Source organism: Amphiprion ocellaris, chromosome 2, assembly GCF_022539595.1.
Source record: "Amphiprion ocellaris isolate individual 3 ecotype Okinawa chromosome 2, ASM2253959v1, whole genome shotgun sequence".
NCBI classification, from domain to species: domain Eukaryota; kingdom Metazoa; phylum Chordata; class Actinopteri; family Pomacentridae; genus Amphiprion; species Amphiprion ocellaris.
In genome coordinates, this window is record NC_072767.1 from 32,058,771 (window position 1) to 32,076,872 (window position 18,102).

The window sequence follows — 18,102 nt, forward strand, 5'->3', positions numbered from 1 at the left end:
ACAAATAAGGTAACACAGACTCTTTGCCTTTACTATATGTGAAGGAGTCATGTTTACTGTCTTGCATAATTGCCTCTACAGAGTCATTCTGAACCAGGAAGAACTCTGATGCTATTTCTTTAGCTGGGTGTCACTGATCAGGTCAGTAGAAGAGATGAGGTTGTTTTAAAAAAACACCAATCAAAATGCAGTGTGATGAGATGGAAAAAGGGAATTCATGTTCTGATCTGATATGTTTTTGCAAATTTTCAAAGAAGACCTCAGCAAAGCAAAAAAAAAAAAAACTTTTTTGCAATACTGACATTTTGTTTTCTGAATTGCTAGTGTTTCCACTCAAGTTTTTTTACATGCAAATTGAAAAGGCACATGAAAACACATAGATAGTTAAGCATTTATTGTATGCTGTATGTTCTTCAGTGTACCTTGTGCTGTGCAACTACATCTTCCAGCAGCGCAGACCGCAACAACTGTGGTTGGCTTGCTTGATATAAATGTCCTTTGTCAACATTGCATATAGATTTGCTCAAAGTTAATGCTAATGAATCAAAATGTAACATATAATAGTCTGTAATTATGTCTGGCTTGCTAATATTGTAGACGCTGTAGCCAGTATTATGCCAATGTAGCCTTTATGCTGTTTTCTCACCACTCCCTGTATAGACTCAATATGTTCTGGCATCTTTTTTCTTTTCTGCTTTGCAATAATGTTGGTAAAATTAGCTGTTCAACATCTGCTTAGCTTCACTGACCATTGTTTGACATACATGAAGTAACTCATTACAGTGGCATTGACACTCCACCGCTAATTCGTGTTTCGGCGGACACAACAACACAGACCAAATGTGAACTTGGGTGGCACATCAGGTGATTTGCTGTTGAAATTGGTAACACACTGCATCACGTTAGCGCAGATGGTTATTTAAGGATTCAAAGCCAAAATTAAATTCTCTTGAACATCTTTCGTAACATCAACTATGATTTAATTTTCACATATTTCTGAATGTTTTTGGACTTGTACTGTGGGGCATATTAAACAGAAAACCAGTTTCAGCTAGAAGCTATTTAAGGTCTTATTAAGTCCTGTAAAACTACTGCAGTGAGACTTTTTTCTAATGGGCAGTATGTAAACATATATAAACTATTTATAAAAAGGTTTATCTTACAATATATTGCAGTTTAAATTGAAATATGAAAGCTGATATTGAAAGACAGTTTTTTGCCTTCATGTGAGAGATTATAATGTTGACAATCCCTATAAACCCCAAGCAGTTTCTAGGCATTTTTTCTTATGTCACATTTGTACTCGCTGTAAGCTCATTTGTCATTTCTTTGACAAAAATGTTAAATTTCTGGAATCAAAATACATTTTAACTTACATTTTTAAGACTTCTACAAGCTAGGCATTTTTTGTAGTACTCTGCCATCCAACTCAAGAAGGATATTTCACCATGCTAAATGTATCTTCCAACAACTTGTTGATAGCTTGCTGCTCTGTATACTGTTTTTGAGCCTTTTGAGTCATTTATTTTATTGATCCTGTTTTATTTTCCTCTCTGTTTCCCTTGTTTCTTCTGCTCTGTGTAAACACTGCATGTTATTCACCTGATAAATGCTGACTTTTGTCACATGACTGTTGGTTGCACCTGAGTGTGTCATGGCTGCTTAGTTGTGCTGAGTGGCCCAGAATTGTTGTTTTTTACGGAATCTGGTGCAAGCAGTTTATTATTGATGAATTTCTGAATGACATGTGGAAAGGTTGATAAATTATCACAATTTTAAGTCTACAGTTTCATTTGGCAGCATTTTAAGCTTATTGTTGGCTATTTTTCCCTGAAGGAACTGTACCTCACACATGAAAGTTGAAAATCTGACCATGTTTTTTGTTTTTAGAATTTTGGGCTGTGATTTTGTTGATTTTTTTGGGCTCTGGTAGATGTTGGGTTTCAGAGAGTAAAAAGACACTTGATGACTTTGTATCTTCTCATAACTGCGTTAGAGTAGTTTGTTATACATGTGCATTGTCTCCATCATTTCACTTCATTGTTTTTAGGTTATTTAGACGAATTCGTGACAAAATTTTACTTGTCTCACTGATAGTTTGGGCTGCAATGCAACCTACATTTCTGGACAAGTTCTACAAAGTGCTTGACTCGTAATATGCTTAGGCAGACTTTCCAAGTATTTTGGTTGGTGGTATTCTTGCTGCCATGATTCATCTTACTTAGTGATGCCAGAAGCAGATAACTTAGTTGCCTTTGCATCATTTCTTCTTTTTCACCTGCTTACTGACTGTCTATACTTCTAGTCTAGAGATATTTTAACTTTTGCTGTTGTTAATGATTTTTCTTTCAATCCTAGTCCAAAATCAGCTCTCTTCGTTGTGTAGCAGTATCTCTGCTGTCTTAGACCTTCGAACATGACTCCCCCTGCTGCTTCATGTGCTTCTGGATTTGTTTAGAGTTTCCAGTTGATAGAGTTTCACGCGGGCCTTCATTTTCTCCTTCCTTGGTTATTATGGCCAGTATCTTCCTAGTGAGAGGCTGGAGGGAGTGTTTATCTCCTGAGCACTCAGGGATGGAGGCTTTGGGAGGTATAGTGTCGACTCTGTGCACAAGAGGGTCTTTGTTATATCTGTCCTGGACCTTGCCACCTGGCCACTACCACCTTTTGTTCTCCTCCTTCAAAGTGTGCAATGTGATCCACAGCTCACAAGAGAACACAGCATGTTGACTTAAAACTTTGCTGAGCCTTAGAAATATATATTCTTATTATTGATTTGTTGCTGTAATTGGTTGTTTTGTGTTGATATTTGCAGATAAATTTCATCTCATTTGCATATTTTTGTATGTGATGCTGTCTAAAAGAGCTAGAGCAGGAGAGTATCCTTGTCAGGTTCAGCATCTGATTCAATAAGAAAAATGTTGGAGGAGGGAAGTGAGTGGGTGAGTAATCCTCTCTGCCCTCCCACAGTTGAAAGAAGTGTTGATGTACCCTTAAGCAAGGTGCTTAAATTGTACTCCAGTGAAGCTGCTCAGTGGCCAACAGCAGTGCACTGATTGTACTGGGCAGCTCTAAAGAATAATGTGTCAGTACTTAAGGAATGTCAGCGGGGACTTAAGTGGCAGAGAGCATGTGATTATTTTGCTGTGGAATCTCAGTTAGACCAGTGACGTCGTGCATCTGGGATTCTTTGATTATTAGATTTCATCCCAAGCTTTGGCGTCATGTACAAAACTGCCATGTCCATATTTAATAATGTAATAACAATGTGCTGCTTGGTAGGGCCCTAACTAAACCAAGGGAAGTCTTAGCTGACTGAAATCATATTTACTCTTCAACCAGTTGATGGTCACACGAAACAAATCTGCATATCATACAAACTAAATGGGTCATAATGCGCTGAGTTCATTCGATTTGTTAGCCTTATTACCTTATACTGAGATAATAATAGCAGACTCAGAGCCGACCAGGCAACTAGCATGCACTACAACAATATCGACTGATGATACTACTGATGACTGTGTTGCAGACAAGTTAGCCTGCTGTCTTTAGAAGATATTGGTTGTTAAACTGCTTTCCAAGTTTACACTTTTTGGACATCCATCTGAACAAAATTCAGCCACACAGATGACTTCTTGGACATAGTCTTAGTTAGTTTGTAGCCAAGCCTGAGTCCAGTAAACGTCTAATAAGTCTCCATCAGGTTCGACCAATTCAGAGTCGTATAAACTCCGGGGTGTTTACAGTGTTCTTCCAGCCACCAAAGGTAATTCCCTAAATTACAATCAGACATGATACTCTTGTTAGAGTGCAATGTTTTGCAGTGAAACCTTGGTGGGTGTTACTTTGACCAGTACCAACCACCTGAACATGGTGACAGACTAAGTTGGCTGGTTATCTCACATATTTTTGTGCACTCCTTTCACACCAGACTGATTGTTTCAATTATATCACTCATTGCCGTCTTCCATTTAGGTTTGACCTTTCATAACTGAGCTTCCCACATGCCCCCCACAGGAGCTGAATTTTATGATGATGAGGGCTGAAGTTTTTATGATCAAGCGTTTTCCTTTTTTTTCCCAACCTAACAATAGAAACTGAGGTAATAAAAAGTTATTTAAGGGTTCCTTTGCCTCTTTGCACTTTTCCACTTAGGTATGCGCAGTACTCTCACTGTGGATGCCAAGAGTTGTATGTGAAGTCTCAGGGCTGTTTCTACCAGCTAATCTTAGTAGAAGTATAAAAGTAGTGTATAGTTCAGTCGTTACAGAAGGTTTTGATTCCTTGGTGTGACTGTTGGTTTTGAAACAATACTACCGGGTCATCAAGTCACCTTGTTGATATATAATAATACATGTCTTTATATTTTTAGTAAGCCTTGTCACATCGTGTTATTGTGCATGAAAACCATATACCAGTACACTGTGGTACTAATTCTAATAGATTGTTCCCATGACTTTCTGTCGCTATGTAGCAAGCTGTTTTTGAGTTTTATCTGTTGATTTGTTCTCAGTAATTTACTCGCTTAACTGACCTGTTATTATGTCTAATTCACTAAAATGATATTCAGAATCGACTGCTTTTTGTGCTGTAAATAATGGTTACATGCAGAAATCATGTCCTTGGAAATGTCACATAATACATTTTATGTTTAGGTTAATTTGACCAAAAGAGTTTATTCCATGCAGTTTCAAAAATGACTCTTGACATTTTAAAATGCACAAGTAATTCCTGCAAACATAAATATTCCATTATGATTCTCTCTGTTTCATTTATTTCATCAAGTGTGCTGGAGCTGAGTGTTTTCAGATCAGTGTAGGTGATACAGTGTGCTCTGCCCTCGCCATTGTTAATGACTTGACACCAACAGAGAGAAATGGAAATGTCCTGCAGGAAATAATCCCTCAAAACATGACATGCTGCCAAGTCATCACACTGGAATTCAAAATGATGGTATTTTCCATTTAAGCAGTCTGCATTAGATACTCTTGCATCTATAGTAACCAACAGCGTAATGATGTTGTGAGGCTCTTTACATGTTGTGTCCAAAAACTAAAATAAACACAAGTCTTGTTTATAGACACACCTCCTAGTAATGCTGTTTTCCCATTTCAGAGAGCAGGGTGTGTGAGCCAGGGATTCAGTTCAACGTCCTTAACCTCAGGAACCACTTATTCCCTGTCCTCGATCTGTGTACACTGACAGGCTCCTGTTACTGTTACCCCTGATTCCTGTTTTGAAGTTCTTGCAGATTGGGTGGATGGCTGAGGTGCTGTGAGAAACACAAACTTGAGCCACGCTGGTCCTCTTTAGGCCTTTTATGCCTGGCTGCATAGTTTAATTGGTATAAAAGCTGTGTGGCCACATGTTGAGGCAAGGGAGGCACACAGTTGAGCATGAGAAAGGCAATTATTACTGTGTGGCTTTGTGCTCTAATCACCAGGGTTTCAGATGCAAGCAGCTGTTTACAGTGAAAAAGCTGACTGTAGCTACCAGCTCTGCTCTAGACAACAAACAAATTTAGCAACAACTGGCTAGAAACAACATCTATGGTTGTAAATTAGTAATTTTGCAAGAATCCTTATGTATTGTAGTTGTATGCTTATGTTTAATGTGAGTTAACACGTTTGCCATGTCAAACTGAAGTCACTGTTGTGTTTACACTTGTCAAACTGCTCCCAATAGGTTAATTAATGCAGGTTTAAAGTCACATTGCAACTAATGTTTGCAAAGCTTGTGATTTTTAGGTTATATTAAATGTGTGTGCAGTTAATGACAAAAACAAGAATACATGAATAACTGTCATCAGAAGACTTTTCATCATCTTTGTCATCAAGACATTGCAGTTTCAAGGTGGAATTCGTGGCACTGACATCTCATTTTGTTCATAATGTGTCTTCTAGCATTTACAAAACTGCCATATGAACATGCTAACACATAAAACACAAAAACAAATTAATTTTGCATTCTTGCACGGAGCTGTCTTTAAAAGGAACTCTTTTTTTCTGGGCCTCTGGGACATTTGAGGCTGAGAGATGTAGTAGAAAAGTCTAGATAAAGATTGTCAGTGGACCATTAGTAAAGTTCTTTTTCTTTCTGTAAACTGTCATTTCCATGGTTAAGGGTCAATTTTCATGCTCAGATCTGTTTGTTTACTAGCAACCATAAAAGTCACTTAAGAAGTCAAAATTAATAGTCATTGCTTTCATATATTGTAAGTAGGGCTTCAACCAGCAGTTATTTTCATTGTTGATTAATCTCTCGAGTATTTTCTCGATAAATTGATTAGTTGTTTGAAGAGTCATTAGTTTTTATGTCACATTCTCATACAAAATTGGAAGCGAAATGCAAAGTTAGTGGTCCACAGGTCTGTACAATAACAAGACATGACAAAGCAAAACAATGTTCAATTGCTGTTGGAGATGAAATGCTAATGCTTTGTTTGACTTATAAATTGTCAGAAAATGTCTCCTGAAGTTGACTTCCTCAATTGTCAAAAATATTCAGTTTACTGACATGGAAGAGCAAACAAATCACAAAATCTTTAAATTTAAGAAGCTTGAGTTAGAGAATTTAGACTCTATTCTTAAATAATTGCCCAAATCAAATAATTGATTGCCAAAATAGTTGGGGATTGTTTTGATATTTGACAATTATTTAATAAGTCGCTGAAGATTTAATTCTAAGTTATTGACATCAGTTATATGGTTATTATTACATCTATTGAGCAAAATTTAATTGGAACCATGTATTGTTGTGAAAACCTAAAAGGAGAGAAATGATGATTAACAGAAAGTGAAGGCAGCAGTCTTCATCTTCTGGCTTGTTAGATGCTAGTTTATGTAACACTTGTCTCCTCTCTGAGTTGGCAAATGCCTGAAAATGTTTTTATTTGAGCCGGGGTAAGAAAGGTCTATGAGCCAGAGCTCTGAGACAGCCTCGGGGTATTGCAGGAGCCTGGGCACATTCTTCCCCTCTCTTTAAACTAGATATTTGGAGACTGATAGACAGACCCCACTCTGCCAGACAGACGCCTTCAAGGACTGATAGTACTGCCCCAGGCTAGGGGTGGGGAGTTCACCAGCACACATTAGAGTTTTTGATGCACTAAAAAAGCAAAAACAGTGGAAAAAACTTTTTGAAGCCTTGACTTTGTTACAGCGAATGAGAAGGAATTCTGCATACAGTACCAAGCTGTTCAGCTTTCTGATGTTCATGTGCTGCGGCATTTCCTTAGCTATGTGCTCACTGAAGACTGAATGGTTAGACAGATTGTGGATGTTAGTTTGCTTTTTTTTTTTTTTTTTTTTTTTTAATAATCTGAGGCGCTCTACTTCCTTGTCTTAACCCTTCCCTTGCCCAGTGTTTTTTTCGTGGTCATATTTTGGATGTTGCGTCACTTGAACATTTTAGGGTTTTTTCACTTGGGCACTAAGAGTTCTCAAGTACTAACAGATGTGGTTAGTCCATCTCTTTTATTGAGGGGAAACCCCCCCTCCCTCCACAATCCAAGCTGGCAGTTGGAGTGGATATTTTACCATTTTCCTCAGGCTGCATGAGGAAATTTGTTGTAAATTATCTTTTATGTCCAACGATCCAGCATTTTCTCATCAGCTACGATTTTGTGTCATCCATCCTCACGCAGGCCTCGATGCAGAGCTCTACTATGTGCGAGACGATGTGGTGAATCACTATGCGTTCTCCTTCAACATGCCTGTGCCCACGGAGACCAACAGCCTTTACTTTACATGGTATTCCAAAGCAAAGGTAAGCCTCGGCATCTTTTCAGTGCACACTTACCTGTTCACACATGTAAAGAAAACATAAATGTAAACATTTCTTTCTAATTTAAAGGTTGACTACCGGCTTGCATTCTACATGGAGAACCCTGTGGTCCTGAACCAACCACGGATTAACATCTCCAATCAGGGGGAGGTGCCCCGTACTCCCTCTGGTCTGTCAAATATTCACCTTTTTAGTAACATGCACTCCTTCATCCTGCACGACTCTAGTTTGTAGACTTTCAAGAGTGATGTCAGGAAATCCACACCTTATCTGTTCTGTGTCAACCAGATAAGAGAACTTAGGGAAAGAGGAACACTCCTGAGAAACTTCAGTCAAAGTTGTTGGAACAATTTTCTTGCTCCTTAATCATATAGGTTCCCACACTCCAAAGGCAGAGTTGTGACATTTTAAGAAACAGATTTATTCACTCTCTGGCAGGTAGATTACAAGATTGATACCACTCTAATGTCGATCTGTTAAACACAAAGCTACACCAAGCAGTTGGGCTGTAGTCTCTATGTTGTCTTTTTTGAATGGTTGATTGATGTGTTGTTATTTGACCAAACTCTCATTGGTCAGACAATCACCAGTTAGGATAATGAGGCGAGAAGTGCGACATCAGTAACCTTCTAGCTTTAATCCATTATTTTTTGTGGCAGCAGGAACAGAGTACCCTCACATTTTCATAACTTTAAACCACCAATCTAGCTTGAACTGACACTGTGTCGAAGAAGTCGTTGGTGTAACTGCATTTTGTTAAAAATATTTTTAGTATAAACCTGTAAAACAACAGTTTGACTATCACAGCTCTACAACCAACATGGCAGATCATCTACAAACAGCAGGTTAACTTCTCTGTGTTATATTCCTCAATAATTCTTGTGCTGCCATCCCCATTTGATATGTTTCTATTTTCAGAACTCATTTAAGTATGAACAGGTGCATGTTGGTTGTTGTCATTTCAGTATACAATTGCCAGGTTCAAAAAATGTATAAAGCTGCAAATACCAGCTTATTATGCTGATTTGTAATTCGCTTAGGCTAATAAGGCTTGCAGATTGAATGCTCTGTGTCCCTGTTAGTTGATCTAACGTACAGATTTTTTTTCCGTGACCATGGATTGGCTGAAGAGTAGATATGACTTTGATTGATCAAGGTTTTCTTGGGTGAAATACACCCCAACCATGTAGCCAGTTAGCTAAGCATAAGCAGTTGGAACACCATTAAACTGTTAAACAAACTCTGTCCACTGGTACCAAAATCTGTCCGTCAACACTCCTATTATAATGTAATGGTCCTATTACGTCTTGTTTGCGCAGTCTATAAAAAAACTGTGTTTTAAAAGACCACAGTCAAATATAACCAGGTATATAACCTCCCATTTAAAAACAAAGTGCTATTTTTAGCAGTTTGTGGAGATGCTAATAGCCAGATTCAGTAACTTTTGAACAAAATCTTGTACTATTCAAAACTTTTGCTCTAAACTTTTCCCTAAATGATTGACTTTTAATTAATTGTTTTTATTTATCATCATACGGGGATGATAACATGGCGCATGTTATTTCTAACCCTAACCCTGCTAAACTTAAATATCTTTCATGACAAAGTTATATAAAGCCTGATATCATGTGTTTTTACCTAATTAATCACAAATGTCCTGTATCTCTGAGGTGACCATATTTCATTTTTTTTTTCTCTCGTGTGTGTGTGTGTGTGTGTGTGTGTGTGTGTGTGTGTGTGTTTGTTTGTTCCACAGTCTTCAGAGTGGACGTCTTGTGTTCAGGAAAAGTAGATGAAGAGGCATTTTTAACAATGCAGCTCAACCTGACCATCCATGCCAACAACTACACAGTGCTCAACTTCAAGAGGAGGAAAATGTGCTATAAAAGTAAGGCTCTCCGTCGTCACCTAACAGTCTAAACAAATGTAGCAGTCTTCCCAGGTGTTTGTTTTGTCACTAATATCATTACTTGTCTACTGGTAAAGCTTTTTTCATACACACAGGTGTAATCAGTAAAATTAATAATGGCTGTGCGCTTGCTGACTCTTTGCTAGTATTCCTGCTCCCCCCAGCCATGAAAAGTCAAATTACCATTTAAGAAAGATGTGGTTTTATCTTATGTTCAGACACACAAAAAAAATCATGTTTTCTACATACAATGTACATTGTGTCTGGACTTTGAAGGATTTCCTTAATTTTGGCAGCAGACTGTGTCAGTGACACTGAAGAGTTTCAGTGAGAGATGTGCAGGTTTTTGTATTCTGCATTCATTTCGGTGCTATTTTCAAACTGCCTGCAGATAATTATATGTGGCCGAGAGGCTCCCTGCCATATGCCCCGTGGAAACCAATTTATTCCCATCTTATTTTAAGCAGGAGTCAAATTAGCAGCATGAACAGATTCTTTGTATGCCTGAGTGGTGCTCAGAATGTACGCTGGGCAATCATCCCTGTCTACCCTTTCTTTGGATGGTCCTTATAATGTCTTAGCAGAGGAAAAATCATGATGTTTGCTTCCAGCTTTGTGACTTATCATAATTTTTAACTACTTGAACATTTCAAGGAGCTCATAATACTTTTTAGGAGCTAAAAAATTATTATCTTTTGCTTCTTGGTCTCAAACTAAGTCTAAACTATGAGAGTGGAAAATGCCGAATGTTCCTGTGTCCTGAACAATCCTCACTTTCGTTATTGTCTTGCACACTTTTGCACGCATCCATATTATGACTAAGCACTATTTAGAGGAGGGCATTTGTTATTTCTATTCTCTTTCGAGATAGAAGGAATTTTTGTACATATTAAATTAGCTAAATGCTCACCACGTCTTCATTGCATAGCAGACAGGCTTTTTTTCTTTAAATTACACAGAACAACATTTTGACTTATTCTCCAACCACATTTTCTGTGTTGCTGTCATGTTGTATGCAAAAATTACATCTCACACTAAGCTGTTCCTTTTCATTGTGGCTTCTGACTAAATTCCTTCATCCTCTGAGTTCATGAGATGTGGTAGAATTTCAAGGCTCTCAATTTACAGTGTCTATGTGGTAATAAAAGACTGAAAGCTAAACAATGCTTCAACCTTAGTTTTACTAAATAGACAAGCCTTTTTCTTTCAGCATTACACATTGTGCTGACTTTCATAGCTGTGTGACTGAATACTGTTGACTAGACTGTCACCGGAGTTGATGTAATTCTCTTTCCTTCTTCCTCTGTGAACAGGAATCGATTCTGAGACAAAGATTCCAATTTCCCTCAGCAATAACACTCTTCCACGGCCTGACTGTAAGTAATCTTAACTCCACATTCCTCTGTACACTGTTTGTCATAGACAGAGATGGGTAGTGATGGAAGAAATACTCAGATCGTTTAGTGAAATATGAGTACTAATATTACATTGTACAAGTCGTGTACAAAAAATGTTACTTAACCCTCTTAACCCCAAGCAGTTTTGGAGCATTATTTGCTCCTGTCGCATTTTTCCTCCCTTTAGACTCATGTTTCACTGCTGTATAAAGTCCTGCACCTCTATGGAAACAACATAGCCATGACTAGAAGCAGAGAAACCTCAAAAATGTCTTTTGTGTGGTGTGACACAGTTACAGTGCCATGAATCATAAAAAAGAAGAAAAAGAAAAAAAGTAAGTTCAATGTATGTTTTATGAAAACTGAAAAAAAATTGGCAAAAATATGTACAATATTATTGTACCTCCACTGTTATCAATACTTGAAACACTAGACATTTTAGCACTAATATTTTTGATTCCTTTCTGTACTTGTCTCCTCTCTGCTCTGTGTAAACACAACCTGCAATTCAGCCTAAAAATCTTGAAATTTTTTTCACATGACTGTTTTGTCACTTGAGTCAGTCATGGTTCTGGGTTGTGCTGGTGAGCATAGTATTTTTTGTTCTTTACAATATCTGGTGTAAATGGATTATTTTTTAAAGGTATTTTAATGAAATATTACAAATTTAATCGTGGATTTAGTTCTGATGGAACAGCATGTCAAAGATGAGTTCAGGGACCATCAGAAAACGTAAAATCTGACAATCCTTTCTCTTTTTTTAAGTTTGTTTGCTAAATGGTGTAATTTTTTCTCCAAACCTCAGAAGCAGGGTTTCAGAGGGTTGAAGTAAAAGCACACAAGTATAATCAAGATAATATGCTATGGTTTTAAAAGTGATGGAAAGTATTTATATAATGTAGTATATTTTATCATTAGACCAACAGTAATTATGCATCAGTGTAATAATAGGATTTACTGTTGTAATAACTTTAACCGCCTGCCCCTCAAATAATTGGAATCGAGAATTGTTAGGAACTTGAATCGATACGCAGAATTAGTAGTGTTTAAACGCAAACGATACCCACCGGTGGTTCCATGTATCGTGCATCCTGGGTGGCATCGGCCTGATAAGACAGAGGCTGAGTTACTACTGACAAGTCTGTCTCTAAGGCTCACCATTATAGTCAAACCTTCCATAACCAAAGCGAAATATTTCAAAGCCCAAAGAGAAGGATTCATTCTGGTTTTCAAGAGCTCTCTGTCAGCCGCCCACCCCTCGGAGTGGTCGTCCTCATCTAGCAGGATTTATTCAGACTCTTTGTGAGCCCACTGCCCCAGTAACAAAGTACCATTAGTGGGTTGTGTCCCTTCTGCTTGGGTAGGCCCGAGGAACCTGGGGCCCTCTGAGGCTTTTAAAGAGGTGATGAGAAAAGCTCTCAGACACTGAATCCTGGGCTCAGTCACTACTATTCCCAGCCTCCATTAACTCTAAGTGGAGCCCGAGGTGCACTTATAGTTTCTCCTCCACACTGCCCCCTCTCTCACTCATGTCTTTTTCCTTACCTCATATTTCTGCTCTGCTTCTTACTTAATATCAAACACTGCTGAAGCTTCCGTAATGATGATTTTATTTTTGTGTGTTTTTATTTCAGTTTTTCTGAGTTGTTTTGTCTGATGGTCTGCATATGCCTTGTTTCTATCAGTAGATGGTGTGACCACCCCCACCACCTCCACCCAGGTGTTCTATATAAGCGTCAGCGTCTGCTGCATTGTCATCTTTCTCGTGGCCATCATCCTGGCCATCCTGCACCTCCACAGCATGAAGAGAGTGGAGATGGAGGACAGGTTTGGCTCTTTTGCTTCTCCTGCTTACAGAGAAATCACAGTCTTTGTTATTTATCAGCTGAGAAAGTACAATTATTGCAGTGAAGCTGGTGATTTACTGTCCTGTGTCTGTCACCTGTGAAGGCTAAGATAGTATTTCTACTGAATGCTGCTGTTGAACAAAAACAGGTCATCTCCATAGTGAGGATTATATCAAGTTGAAACTTGCACTTGAGCTTTCCTCCTGCTCACTGCCTGTAATCTCTACTGTGGATTGATGCACCGAGCTACACGGGTTATCAGATGTCAGTATGAAATTAGATCAGCACCTCACTGCTTTGCTATTGATTTGGGGAGGTTAGTCATTGGAACGGTTACAATTTTAAATTGCCCAAGGACTGTTTGCCTGTCGGGCTGCACTGTGGCTTGATGGTTAGCACCATCGCCTCGTCCTCCTGGACCTGGGATCTTTCTGCATGGAGTTTGCATGTTCTCCCTGTGCAGCGTAGGTTTCTCCGGGTGAGATGCTGAGGTTAATTGGTGATTCTAAATTATCCGTAGGTGTGAATGTGAATGTGCTTATCTGTCTCTAAGTGTAGCCTTGTGATAGACTGGCAACCTGTCCAGGGTGTCTCCTACCTTCACCCTAAGTCAGCTGGGATATGCTCCAGCCCCGCTGCGACCCTAATGACGATTAAGCGGTTTATAGATAATGGATGGATGGATGTTTGCCTGTCAAATACAGTAATTTCATTTATTTTTATGTGATATTTTCACTACATAAAATTTCTGCAGTGTTGTGTTAAAATTGAGTTTGCTTTGATCTGTCATCTTAAAACCTTTGATTTTATTTTAAAATCACTTTGGTTTCTGATTAGCATGAACTGTGCTGTACCAGGGGAGATCTGTAGCTGTTTGCATACGGTCTATGCCTAGTTCTAGTAGCAGTGTTTCTTAATTGTTGATTTACACATAGAGACCTATACATATACCTGTAAAGATGCCTACAAGTCTTATTCTCCAGATATAAGAGACCATGCATGTTTTATTACAGCCTTTTCAAAAATTGCATTGTCAGTTTAATATATTTTTCAGCGAAAAAGAAATTAAATTGTTGAAGGCAACATAAATGAGGAGAAGACTGCTACTTGAAAAGGAAAGCACAAGAAATGGTTCTTTTTGTCCTTTTCAGATTTAAGCAAACAGTAATAAGAGCCTGTAGCAGTTTTTTCAGAAGTGCACATGAGTAGGTACTTTTTTCTCACCCATGAACAGCCGTGGAAGATGATTCTTAAGGTCAGAACATGCACAAATGTTGGGACCACTTCATAACAGCTTGCAAGTTACTGCAGTGGAGAAGAACCTTTATTTACTCCTGTATGATTGTTTATGTAAGAACTACATTTTCAAAGAATAATCAACAACCTATTTACACAGTAGCAAGGTCTTCCTTCACTAGAAACTAGATAATAACTGAAACATTCATACAAGGCTTGTATTAAACAAAAAGCTGCTGCAGGCTGATCTCTGTACCTTCAAATAACTGTTCTGTATTGTTTCTCTCTGTGTTTCAGCGTGAGTGACAGTGGGAGCTCGCAGGGTTTGTCTCAGCCATCCACTCAGACCACACAGTACCTGAGAGCCGACACTCCAAACAACGCAGCACCAGTCACCAGTGAGACATTTCACTCTCTCTCTCTCCACTATAACAGCAACCAAACACTCACGTCAAATATTATTATGAAAAAATGCACGTAGCAGGTCAGTGCTAAAAGTCCATGCAGCGAATCATTGTGTCATTTTTCTTTTCTTGCACTGGCATCTGCACATGTGCATGCTTTTCCAAATGCAATAATTGACTGCGAATGACCTAATTAGCTTAACTGGTATCATAAGATGGCAAACACAGTTCCTGCAGTGATGTTCTGTTTCTTTTTGTCGCTTCTACCCTTGTGACCTATTAACTGTGTGAGCGATGTGTAAATGTCATCGCCATGTGCTTTGCGTCAGGCAGTAAGCGAGGTAAAAGCGGTCCATTATTGTGGAGCTGTGAGGGAGTGAACAACTCTAAATTGATGTAAATATAGAACATGGTGGAAAAAGGGCTGACACACAGTAACAAGGTTATAGTGAGTGCTAAGCCTTAGATCTTGGCTACATTAGACCTGCATTAGAGTATGAGAACATATTTTTGCCATTTAGTCTCTTAGCAGTCCGTCACTTAATCAGTAAGTGAGCGTTTTTCCTGCAGTAGAGCTCTTTGGTTGTTGTCATCAGGTAAGGACTGTTATTACTCACCCAGTCCTCACTCTCTTCATTGGTACCAATTGTAATTATGGGTAAATCTGTCCTCTATTAGTGGAAAGTGGAAATAATTTGACACGATTTAGCCTTCTAATCACAGCGACAGTGCAGTGGAAGGCCATCAAAGGAGATTAAGGATTGTCAATAAAAGAATCACCACAACAGTCACCAGATTTCAGAAAATACTGTTAATTTTTCAACAAATATTTCTTTACTAGTCAGGAGGCTGATTTCTTGCTCTCTACTAATTCATACAACCTTTTTCTGTACTTGAACTTGTATGTCGTACACTATAGTTGCTGCTGAAGACTATTTTTCTATCGATTAATCCTTCGACAAGTTTACCCTTTTGGTTGATTAACATAAACATTGCATTTCCCTACCATAGAAATCTAGTTGACCATTTCATTTAGGTACATTTTATGTTTGAATTTTAAACTTTATAAATGAATTTAGCAATTACATGAACAAAATTTGTTCAAAAGTTGCAAAAACAACACTAACTCTGGTGGGGCATCTTCCAGAGTAGCGTCTGTGTGTTTACTGTTCAGGTGCTTATGTATTGTGCTGTGCTGCTTTGGTCGGCCATCCAAACTCTGTACAGTGTACAAACCATCTTTTTTTGTGATAATCTGATGTTCTCCTATGCTTTAGAAGCCTTGGATCTTTGAAAGCTTTTACACTCAGCAACAGTTTCCATTGCCAGAAAGTGTAGCACTGACTGAAACAACACTGAAATGAAACATTTTTCAAACAAACTGTAAACCTGAAGCATTTTGGGAGAATGCCAGTTTTTTTATTTTAACTGTTGTTGCCAGTTTCATCCTGCATCTCCACCAAATAAGTGCTCATTTGAATAACGGCAAGGTAAATGGCCTGTAAAAATTCACAATCAAAATTAATTTAGTGTCCAGTAATATAAAAGGAGGACACATTCTGGTCTGGCAATAATTCCTACTGTTACTAGAAAGAAAGATTTTTGCTCTGGCACTTTCAAAAAAATGATCGTTTGACCAATTTTCACATTTTCAAAAGCTATGTTGAGATGTTCATGTCATAGCATCCAATGCAAAATAATCCATGGGCCTTAATCAGATGGTGATTTGTCAACTTAATGTTTGGTAGCTGTTCATATTACATATGAACTGATATATCTGCCAGGAAGGGAAGTCACGTCAAATACAGTGACTTAATTGTTCTTTCAGTTCATATCTTTGTTTGTTTTGAGAGCCATTGGAAAACCACAGCAGCTGCTTTTGTGTCTTATTACCAGTGTATGATCCATTGTCGCCCTCTTGTGGATAAAACCCACATCTCACCCTTTGTGCATTTTGTTTGACCCACTTGGCTTTTCCTAATGTCTTACACTCTGCTGAATGTTATTTTTTGTACCACCATCCACTCTCTTTTTTTACCCAACTCCTCATTGGCAAGTTTACCCAACTTGCAAGCATGACTGGTGTGATGGATGTTTAGTGTATGAGCTGTGAAGTTACAGCAAGAGTTGTACACATCCATTCATCCATTCAGGTCATGTTGTAATTTGTGTGAGCTATCCATTAAACCACTTCTTTCTCCCACCCTCCACTCCCCGTCCTTCTCCTCTTGCCATCAGACAATCACCCTGGTTCTGCACCCATTCTCCAGCTTGCTGCCTCCTCCTTCCAAAACCCTGGTGCTCCCCCCAATGAAACCAAAAGTAAGTTCCAGTGAAGCTCAGAGAGACAAGTCCAGTCTCAGTAGTAATATTTTGTTGTCACGCTTTAACCATATTTTGATCCCAGTTGTCTGGACTTTAGACTGCTTGAATAGGCACTGTATGTGGTCGCAGCTATTTACCCTGATGTTGTGCTTCTCGTTAGGGAACCTTATAGAAATTCATTCTTTTAAAGGCTTCCCTTCCTCCTGGTGGCTGATTCAAGCCTCAGATCCTGGTCCAATGCATCTCATCTGCTTTGTACTAACATTCTTTGTGTCTTTTGTTTGGCAAGTTACATGAGTGCTTGTGTAGGTGTTTGGAATTGAGCAAAATTGTCACTGAAAGTACCTATTCAGTTACAATTATTATTCAGTATTCAACAATTTTGACCGATGAGTCATTTTTAAGAGAAAAATGCTGAACATTCTCTGGTACCATTGATGTAGTTTGATCATATCTTTTACTCCAAAAAAGGTTGATGAATGATAACAACAAATATTCTTCAAGATTTTCTATTAAATACCTACAAACACCTGCAGGATTATTTTGTCATACTATTTTGTCCATCGGTTTAACTGACCATTACTTAAACTGAGTAAGTGAATATTAAAATCACCAGGGACTTGATTCACTGAGACATAGAACATTCATATTACAGCTACCATTATTTATGTATTACGTACTTATTGTAAGCAGGTTAGAGTCTGTAAAGTGCTTTATAAATTACAAAATACGATCTACTTAAGTCTGTGGGCAAGCTCCTAATAGCTGGAAGAAAAGAAAAACTTATTGTGTAGATTCTGTGGAACAAAAGCGCTTTATTGGAAATGACTTCCAAAGCCCTAATATTATATATGTTTTTAAGCAAAAACGGGCTCTTACTTTTAAGAGACACAACAGAAAAAAAAATCAGTTCTATACATTTTTGAACCCTAGTTTTCTTTTGTGTGGCGGCCTGATCATAGTATTTGTTGTGGTGTTTGTAATTGCTATATCCTTGTCCTTTGCTGCATCTCAAGGTTCATTATTTACTTGTATTCCTTTTTAATACATTGTTAAAAATTAATAGCGCTCATATTTTGACCTCTAGAGGGCGGCATTGATATGCACTGTGTTGTAGTTTTACTGCACTGTTATCATGCAGCAGCAGAGATTTAGAGATTTTTGTGTCAGTTATTGTGCTTTTTAAGTATCATCTTGAG

The 18,102-nt window shown here is 38.2% G+C and overlaps 1 protein-coding gene across 3 annotated transcripts in view; it reads left to right on the top strand.

Moving 5' to 3' along the window:
- ryk (receptor like tyrosine kinase) overlaps nt 1-18,102 on the top strand; it is a 47,316-nt gene that overhangs the window by 10,474 nt on the left and 18,740 nt on the right. The window contains exons 2-8 of one of the 3 annotated variants that reach the window (XM_023265000.3): nt 7,646-7,767; nt 7,855-7,954; nt 9,542-9,673; nt 11,008-11,070; nt 12,777-12,918; nt 14,472-14,572; nt 16,817-16,900. In XM_023265000.3, the coding sequence (XP_023120768.1) occupies nt 7,646-7,767; nt 7,855-7,954; nt 9,542-9,673; nt 11,008-11,070; nt 12,777-12,918; nt 14,472-14,572; nt 16,817-16,900 (744 nt within the window). The remainder of the gene's footprint in view (nt 1-7,645; nt 7,768-7,854; nt 7,955-9,541; nt 9,674-11,007; nt 11,071-12,776; nt 12,919-14,471; nt 14,573-16,816; nt 16,901-18,102) is intronic. The other 2 variants (XM_035945823.2, XM_023265001.3) reach the window with 2 other exon arrangements.